The sequence below is a fragment of the Anarrhichthys ocellatus genome, unplaced genomic scaffold (genome assembly GCF_004355925.1).
Source record: "Anarrhichthys ocellatus isolate YVR2014 unplaced genomic scaffold, GSC_Weel_1.0 scaffold1081, whole genome shotgun sequence".
In the NCBI taxonomy this organism is placed as follows: Eukaryota; Metazoa; Chordata; class Actinopteri; order Perciformes; family Anarhichadidae; genus Anarrhichthys; species Anarrhichthys ocellatus.
The window spans coordinates 1-10134 of NW_022281055.1; the positions used below are offsets into that span (position 1 = coordinate 1).

The window sequence follows — 10134 nt, forward strand, 5'->3', positions numbered from 1 at the left end:
AATAATACATAGAAATACATAAATAAATGTTCTTCTCATTTCAAGTAAAATAAGGACTGGAATAAAGAATAACTGACAAAACAGAAAGCTTTTGAAAAATGTGCATCTTAAAATAAAGTAATTCATTTTAGAAAAATTAATTTCACTGAATTGTCATGCAGCTTTAAATTCAGTTCCTCAGGTGTGAAGTGATGTCAATAAAAAAGCCACAATATTATATTTTTGTCTTGTAAAAAGATAAATCAGTGAGCATGGACTTTATCTGTGGTTATTAAACCACTTGTTTCAACTCTATTCTCTCTGTTAACATCATTGTTGAACAGTGAATTAACGTGTTAGGATTCTGATCATTTTGGGCTCTTAGATTTATTTTCTGTGTCTTCATTTCAGATGTGGTATGTTTGTTCAAAAGATTTGTGCTTTGTCTCGTAGTGCGCTTCATTTGCCGCTTTTATCAATAGTTACGGTTTCTGAACATATGATGCTGGATTTAACTGTCTGTGGGAAGAATTAACATAAGATTCTGTTCATTCTTGCTTATAAATTATATTCTCTCTGAACACGTTTCTCTTTTTGGAGAACGTCATGTGAGATAACTTCTCTGATCAGCGCAATTCTCCTGCTCTTCCTTCTATTTCCTCATCTCTCCCCCGTGTGTCATGGTGTGTGTAAACCTCGCTCGAGTCAGGAAACTTGTCAGAATACTCATATTTGATTGGCCGAGCTGCATCACGTGATGTGATTTACAACGCATTGGTCGGTGTGTTTCCTGCACCGCTGAACAAGTGCCGTAACGGCTGAATAAGTTGCGCCAGTTAAAATATAAATTCACTGTCTGAGATGAATAATTCCGAATTATCTATCGGTTTTAGGTCCTGGGTCCAGATACAACGGTGTCTGGGTCCGGATCCGGACCGTGGTCCGCCAGTTGCGGACCCCTGCTGTAGACCATAACATCCTGATTAAGAGGCTACGTGATTGGGTTGGCATATCTGGCATAGCGTTAGACTGGTTTACATCTTACCTCAATGACAGAACTTTTAATGTCTCTGTGGGTGATTTTGTGTCTGTTACCTCTCCACTGTCTTGTGGTGTACCGCAGGGCTCGGTTCTGGGGCCTCTGTTATTTTCCCTTTATCTGTTACCTTTGGGACCAATTATAAAAAGTTACAATGTGTCCTATCATTCATATGCAGATGATATCCAACTCCATCTGTCATTCAAACCCAGCGAGGCCTTCACATTAACTAGGCTCCTGGACTGTGTCAATGCCATCAGAGACTGGACGGCAGAAAACTGCTTTCAACTTAACGACAGTAAGACGGAGGTTCTGGTTATTGCACCAGATGAAGTTGTCCCCATGATCAGGCAGAGTATTGGTCCACTCTCCTCTGCTGCCCATTGCAACCTGTGTAATCTGGGGATTTTCTTTGATCGATCCATGTCGTTTGAGCCCCATGTTAAGCAGCTGTCCAGATCATGTTTCTTCCACCTAAGAAATAACAGTAAACTGAGATCTGTAGTATCAACACCTGAACTAGAGATGATCATACACACATTCATCTCTTCACGCATTGACTACTGTAACACTCTTTTCTCATCACTCAGTGTAGCTGCTCTTAACCGCTTGCAGGGAATCCAAAACGCTGCCGCCAGATTACTCACCAGGACAAATCGACGGTCTCACATCACCCCCATACTCAGATCTCTCCACTGGCTCCCTGTAGCTTTTAAGGATCCACTTTAAAATCCTCACTCTCACTTACAGAGCACTACATGGTCAGGCTCCTACATATGTGACTGAACTACTTCACACATATTCACCCGTCCGCGCTCTCAGGTCAAACATGTTAAATGATCTGTCTGTTATCTGTCTGTCCCTGCACCCTACGCTTTGCTGTTTCTGTGAACTCATCCAGAAATCAGCTCAAGACACACCTGTTTAGACTGGCATTTGGGTAACAACTCCTGACCTAGGCCTGCTTTTAAACCATGTTTCTGTTTTTGTGCATTTTAATGTAAATGATTGGCCCTTATATGGTCATATTGTGCTTTTTGTTTGTAATTCTTCTCCTTAAGCACTTTGTGACTTATGTCTGTGAAAAGCGCTTTATAAATACATTTTACTTACTTACTTACATATAATGATAACTATTTCTTTGTGCATTGAAAAATATTTTTGTGGCGTGAGTCCTTAATCACAAAATACATTTGTGAATCTTTCTGTGTGCATTCATTAATATTGAGACTGATCTGACCCTGTAGTGTTTGTGTTCCTGTGTGAAGTCATCCTCCCAGGTCCTGTATGAGGGAAGTACTTGAACAGACCAACAAAGTCTCTTACTACAGCTTCCTAATGAGCCTGGCTAAACACGAGACCATCAACCAGACTATTGGTAGGTTTAACATTACACAGTCGTAGTATTACTGCTGCTACTACTGCTTCTGCTATTACCTATACTGCTACTGCTACTACAACTTCTACTTCTACTACTACCTCTACTTCTACTACTACCTCTACTACTGCTAATGCTACTACTGCTACTGGTACTACAACTATTACTACTGCTAATGCTACTACTGCTGTTGCTACTGTAACTACCAGTACTACTATTATTACTACTACTGCTACTGGTACTCCCACTTCTGCTACTACATACAAAATGTTGTTAAAACAACATGTGTTGTAAAGTGTACACATACATAAGAGTACACAATGTGCTTTATGATTATATCCACCCTCATACAGATGTCATGACTTATACACAGTACATTACTAAATACCAGAGTTGTAGACTTGCGACTGTAAAGACTCAACTTGCTTGGGACTCCACCTAAAGCTGAGGAGCGTTGACTCGGTGACTCATAAATGTTGGAAAATGCAATATTGTGAGTAGTACATCGCAATATGTCTGTGTGTGTATCCAGGTAATTACTAATTGCCCATTAGGACTCAAATGCTTTCTTCCCTTCTCATGTCTGACACAAGTCTGTATGCTCAGAGATAGTCTGGTGTTACTCTCTACCCTTCCATAAATCTCTATCCTTGGGACATTTCAATTGTGTGCGTGTGTGTGTAGGTCATTGGTTGAGTTCTCTGCAGTCGCGCTGCTGTCATCATGGAAATCTTTCTACATTACACCGTAACAAAATCAATGCACTATACCAAATATGAACTTCTTCAACATAAAAATATGAGTGACCACTGTTATGTTATGAACTGTAAGTTAACTGAACTAGTACTGAATAGTTTGTTCAATTAGTCCGTTAGTTATAACGGTAAACATTTAGTAGCGGGTCAGTGGAAGTGAACTTCAGTAGACATACTTGAGATTAAGTTCACTCAACAGCTGTTGGTTTATAGAGACAAGTGCTCCTCGTTAAGTTGGACTTCTAGTAGTAAAGCTGATTTAAGTCTGATCCTTCATACACTATGCTGCCTGATTATTATAGTGTTTTCATCTCATGAATACACTGTAAGTCCAGCGATCACTCTTTTAGTTCTATTTTGATCTCTCCTGAAAAATTCCTAAAAAATAAATCTTTGTCTTTCGCTCCTAGATCCTCCACTGTGTTCACCAGCTAGCAGCTAGATCCTCCACTGTGTTCACCAGCTAGCAGCTAGATCCTCCACTGTGTTCACCAGCTAGCAGCTCACTTAGTTTAGAAGAGGCTGAAAAGCTCCGTAGAGCTGCATGGTTGGCGACAAAGTGACACAGAATAATTCCATTCAATCACATTCAGGGAATATGCAGTAATAAGCTGAACGTTGTCTTTCGTCCCTCTTTCTACAGGAGCATTACCCAGCATGGCAGAGTTCCTCATTGATCCAGAGATGGACCAGGAACTGGACAAACTGTGAGAGCACATACAGTTTACTGTACACTGCACAGGATGACAGTATCATAATACACAAACACATTTAGGTTTTCTCACATTTTTTTAACAGACATGCTTTTCTTGTTCTTTCCTTTCGCTGTTTTCTCATTTAGTTGTCCTCATTTCCTGTCTCTGGCCTTTACTTCCTGTCCTCTTTGCTGTCTCTGGCCTTTACTTCCTGTCCTCTTTGCTGTGTTGTTCTCCTATCTTCCTCTCTTCTCTTAATAACTCGTTCCTTTTTCCGGTGCTGTCCAGAATCGCCCAGATCTCAGTGAGTCCTGGCAGCAACAGCAGCGGCAGTGCGGTGGGGGGGCTGAAGGAGGTGCAGAGGAGGGCCTCCCCCAGGAGGAACATCCACCACAGGAGGAAGATGGAGGTGGAAAGCGATGGTTCCACGGAAGAGACCGACTCCTCTGAAAACTGACCTCTAATCTTCCACCAGTCTCTGTGACACCTCACCTTCCATCTTAAGTGGGAAACACACTGTGGCTGTATGGTACATGTCAAAACGTCCATGACCATTATTAGTTATGTGAACCCACACTAGTAGTGGATCAGCACACAGCGGTGCAAGAGAACACTCCACCTTGCGACAGACTGTCTGCTTTTTCTCCAGCATGAGTCTTCATCAGAGTAGCTCTGCATGCACTCTAGATTGACTGTTGATGCTACGTATTGTTCTCTTATGTGCTCTTAGGTCCTAAAGATGTGCAAGTCCCACGTCTGCACATGATCATGTGACATGCTACTGCTCTGCACAGTGTTTTGTATTTTACTGGAATCTTACCAAACAGAATGTTTGTATTGGTTGGCAGTAATGGTATTTATTTAGTTATGAGTAGTATAAACTAAGTAGAATATCAACAGTATCACTCCAGTTTATACTCTATTTCAAAGTATTTGCAATTTTACCTGAAATTTGGTTGTTGTCATGTTTGAGAAGCCTCTTCATACCATTATGAAACACCAATACTCTCCACTACGAGTGAAACTAAGAAGTAGTTTAAGTAAGTTAGCTGCTCCATATTACGCAAAACAAGGCAGGTCTCATTGCTGGAATACAAGATAGGAACCTCTGTCATCTTGGGTGTGGAATTACTGACTAAGTGTTTGATTTTGACTAGTAGTTCTCTTGAATACCTATGTTGAATACACTTATTGTAAGTTGCTTTGGATAAAACCGTCTGCTAAATGACTGTAATGTAATGTCGTTTTTTTTTTTATAAAATGCTGCACTTAATGTTTTCAAACCTACCTAATGTACAGCATTCCTGCTGCTTTAAATCCTTCCCTTTAAAGGAAGGATTTATAATCTGAATTGACCTCAAGATGGTCTTCATCTTCAGACACATCCTCCTCTATTTCACTGTCGTGATCAAGGATGTGCTCCAGAGCCTCCAGGGCTTTCATCCTTTTGTCTCTGTTGCTCATGTTGTCCTACAGTAAGCTGCTGTGTTGTATGTATCTGCAGAGTGTAATGTTGGTTGGACTCCCAAGCAACCATTCTGTATGTTTCACCCTGCTTTCCCCTGCTAAGTGTGAGCGGAGTTTTCCCTCGAGGAAATAAAAGGTTCCCGAAGTCCCAAAGTCAAAATAGTATCTGTATTTCTCGCACGGGTCGGGTAGTGAGAAAGAGTGTGTGTGTGTGTGTGTGTGAGAGAAATGGGGTGAAACATGGTGGGAGGGAGTAAGAAATACTTTGTCTTACATTTTCAAAGAAAGAAATGGTCTAAACTTGACCCTTCTGACCCCTTGTAGCCTCCACTTTCACTGCCGGGTCAAAATGACCCGAACATCATCTCTGTAATATAAACCTGCAGGGGGGGGGGGTTGCAAATTCATGATATTAACCTTTTTTTTTAGGTCGATTACACTAATTAAGACAAGCAGAAGAAGTTTAATACAGAAAAAGTACTTTAAAATATATTTTCTAGATTTTCAAACTTCGAAATGGGTCAATTTGACCCGCAACATAACAGGAGGGGTAGTTTCTCAAGGTACCTCCCATAATGACTGGAAACCGATTCCCACAGGTTTGGAATGGCCGCACAAGATAATGCACATGCGCTCTGTGGTTCACCTGAGCACCCAAGACCTCCGTCCACTGTCTCCCCCTCACTCAACCCCACCCTTTCAGAAAAGGGTCCCTTTGACGAACTACCTTCAAAGCAACCTGAGAATGAGGCTTTTTTTGTGTAAATAAAAGCCCCCAACACTCACTGTATGTTCTTACTACTACTACTACTACTACTACTACTACTATTACAGTTGCTGCTACTTCTACTACTATTACTACTACTGCTATTGACACTCGACTTTATTGCCCCTCTAAAAAACAAGATAATAAAACGAGTTAGCTCCATTGTATAACCGTCCAACCCGTAAATTAAAGCAAACATCATGAAAACTTGACAGGATGGTGTTCCACCAATCTGGAAGAATCTCGGCTAATATGGCGAGATAGTCGGGCCCAGAGCAGCCTATTACTCATGTATTTCTATGGACCTCAGTAGTAGTGACATCATGAGCTTCTTGATAACATTCTAACTTTTGGGTTCAAGTTTGCTTGTACTAGTGACCTGAAAACAGGTGTTAGTACTGCAGCCAGGACAGCCATTTTGTCTCCTGTCCAGTAAAAGACATCCAGAAGGCGCTGGTGAGCCGGATCATGAACTTGGAAAGGTGATTCACGCTCAGCCTTCACTGACTCTGGTGCAGATGCTAACCTTTTGAACATGACTCTCGTTTCTCAGCTGCTACTACTGCTATTGCTTCTGTCATTGTATGTATGATTTATATCATATGCATTGAACGTGTTGTAACTCTGTTATGTTGTTCATTCTGTACACATGACATCTATCTCACTTCTGTCCATCCGGGGAGAGGGATCCTCCTCTGTTGCTCTCCTGAAGGGTTCTTCCTTTCTTCCTGTTAAAGGGTTTTTGGGGAGTTTTTCCTGTTCCGATGTGAGGGTCCTGGGACAAAGGATGTTGTATGTTGTACAGATTTTGAAGCCCAATTGTTTAGTCATGTAGAAACGTATTGAGTAGCTAGAGTAGCTACTAGTTCTACTAAAATCCTGAAGATAACTATCCTTACCTGAAGGCCAGCCTGCTTCCCCACACATTTGGAAAGGGAGGGGTGAACAGAGGGGTATTTAGTTGGTTGCAATCTGCAACACACCACTAGATGCCACTAAATCCTACACACTGGGCATTTAATTATGATGAGTAATAGGCATGATTGAGGGCCTTCTTAAATGTTTTAAGACTATCTCGCCAGAGTACCTGGGGCCCGGTACACTAACAAATAGAATTGGCTGTAGTGTTTTTCAGGTTGGGTGTGAAAGACTAAGAACAAGGCTTTCAAAAGAGGTTATGATTTAGTTTAGGTTTAGGGTTTAATAATAGGCTTGAGTCAAAGATGGCTGCTACTACACTTCCTCGACCGGTGCCTCGAGCAATGTGAGTATTGGTATGACTTGGAGGAGTTGATTCATTTAGGCTGACGTATTCTTCATTACACAGCCAGGTTTCAGCAAGACAAAATAAATCACTAGGATTATCTGATTAAATTAAATCCTTATAGTGGGGCAGATCAAAGCAATTTTTAATAAGAATCGTGCAAATTATGATACAAGCATGAAATTTGTTGGAGTTGTTCTCCAGAGGTATCTGGTCAAATCTGCCTGATTGGCCATTCAAAAATCCAAGATGGTGGCTATTTTTCAAGATGGCCACCAATTGGGCCTCCCGAAATTTGTTTGTTTTTCACCGATTTGAATGATCTTGGTGTCTATTTCTATGTTTTTAGGTACTCTGGAGCTAAATATGCTACACCTTTAGCCTTCTAACTAAATATTTTCTAAATTTTGCACAATTTTGATGGTTTAAAGAAAAACAACTTCTAAGTAATTGATATTTGTAGCAGTAACCACTGATACATGGGGTGTATGGGTGTGGTGGTAGAATTTGTACCTTTGTTTCAGCAGTCAGCCAAATCCCTTGGATGGACTACTGGCACTGGTCTTCATCACTGGCCCAACTCTCATCTATGGCTCCAAGAATTGCCAATGTACCGTAGCGGCAATGGCCAAACCCCGGTAAATCGCGTTGGCTCGCGGGCTAAACTAGATGAGGGTAGCACACAGAAGGTCTGTGTGATGGAGGACATCTTCTCATTATGGAAGTGATCAAAGAGATATACTTGTAGTGACCGTTAAAAATCCCAATAAAAAAGTCACTACGTTTGCTGTAATGCTTGTTCTGACGCGTGCCATAAATAACAAAGTCCAGTTTCGAATATAGGCATTTTATTCCTCACATAGTCAGAGTTCACCACTTTCTCTTCAGTTATCCATTTTCTCCTCATACCAATAAATCATAACATTTGCATTTGTTAAATCTTCACAGTCAAAAACTGTTTGCTTCTACCTATTACCAACAACCTGTGTCCAATGACCCCACTAATTATATTACCTGTGGCCTGAATCACACCGGCACTACGCCCCCATGTGGTGGGAGGTTGTACAAAAACAAAACTCTTACACACCGGCCCCTAATTGGTTCTGGCAGTAGACAAAACAATTATTTATACGTTTTACGTAAGGAGCCATTACATTAGAAACAAAAAATGTACTGTTTTAAACAGTCAATTTCATAAAAACGTCCAATCGATAATTATATTTCCATGTCTTGAAAACATGGTTGTGGGTTTTCAACATTATTCTTACACGCCAGTCGCTTCACAAAGCAGACAAATCTTTGTCACTGGTCTTTCAATTATGCTGGTCTTGGTTTGCAGAAAAACAGAACGCACTAGTCCTTTCCTATCAGGAAATGTCTGTATCTTTCCAAGTATCCATGATCCACGAGGCGCTGTTGAATCAACAACGACGACGACGACGATATTTCCAGGTAAAAAATTTCTTTTTTCCTCGTTCCATCTTTGCCTTTCTTGCAGTAATCAGCTGCTTCCCTTTCTTACTTAAAGTCAGCAAATTCATCTTCAGCATGAGAATCCAACCTACTGCAACTTTCAGTTTTTTCCAATTGGAAAGGTGAGTAATCAGTTGATGCGTGGGCCTTGAATCATATTCAGTGACAATTGCATTTACTGTGAAGTTCCTTTTAACTTCCGGGTCCTCAGCAATGTCCAAATCCAAGACGTGCGCTGGTCACTCATCCTCTGGTTTCCACAGAAACTTTGGACTTTCAATCCATCTCCTTTGAACCAAATGTTCAATTTTCAGTCCCCTTGAGGCGTCATCTGCTGGATTTTGTGCTGTAGGAATGTATCTCCACTGTGAAATGTGTGATGCCTCTTTAATGGTTGATATTCTGTTTGCAACGAATGTTTGGAACCTTTTGTCTTCATTTTTGATGTATTTTAGTACTGATGTACTGTCAGTCCAGAGTTGTGACTTCTCCAAACGAAGCTGTAGCTCTGATTGTAGCTTTTTGTCCACTTTAACAGCAAGCGCAGCGGCTGTTAGTTCCAAGCGACGGATAGTCACTTGTTTTAGTGGAGACACCCTGGCTTTGCCAAGCATGAAAGCAGCATGTACTTTGTTCTTCTTGTTTTGCAACCTGACGTATGTAACAGTTCCATACGCATCTTCACTGGCATCAGAGAAGTGATACACTTGAGCAGATGCTGTGTATCCAAAGTCTTTCGGTTTGAAGCATCTGTGGACCTTGAAACTTTCCACTCTTTCAAGATCTTCCAACCATTTTTTCCATTTCTGTTGAAAGAATTGGGGTACTGGATCATCCCAACCACATTTCAACCGACACAGGTCCTGCAAAATCATCTTAGCTGGGATTGTAAAGGGGGCTAAGAAACCCAAAGGATCATAGACGGAACTGATCATAGATAACATCCCACGTCTTGTGTGTGGCTGTTCTCGGATGTTAAATTTGAACTTGAAGGTGTCCGTCTCGATGCACCATTGTAGTCCAAGAGCCCGTTCAACTGGCAATTTGTCTCTGTCAAGATCCAACTCCTTGAAGGTCTTGGATCTATGTTCTTCTGGAATTACCAATAACACCTCACGACTGTTGCTGATCCACTCGGTGAGATTGAAACCTCCCAATTTGCAGATAGCTGTGAGGTTCTTGACCATTATAGTGGCATCTTTAGAAGGCAAACTTTTCAAAAGATCATCCACATAAAAACTTCTTGTGACCGTGTCAATTACTTCTGCTGGAAATCTGTTTTGATTGTCATCAATCAAAGTCATCACTGAAGTGATTG

The 10134-nt window shown here is 41.1% G+C and overlaps 1 protein-coding gene across 1 annotated transcript; it reads left to right on the forward strand.

The window, feature by feature from the left end:
- The first annotated feature begins 2067 nt into the window (after nucleotides 1–2067).
- Nucleotides 2068–5466, forward strand: LOC116377272 (UPF0705 protein C11orf49 homolog). Its single transcript, XM_031838869.1, has 3 exons — nucleotides 2068–2396; nucleotides 3795–3858; nucleotides 4135–5466. Exons 1-3 carry the CDS (start codon nucleotides 2306–2308, stop codon nucleotides 4301–4303), a joined length of 324 nt encoding a protein of 107 aa, XP_031694729.1. The 5' UTR covers nucleotides 2068–2305; the 3' UTR covers nucleotides 4304–5466.
- Nucleotides 5467–10134: the final 4668 nt, after the last annotated feature.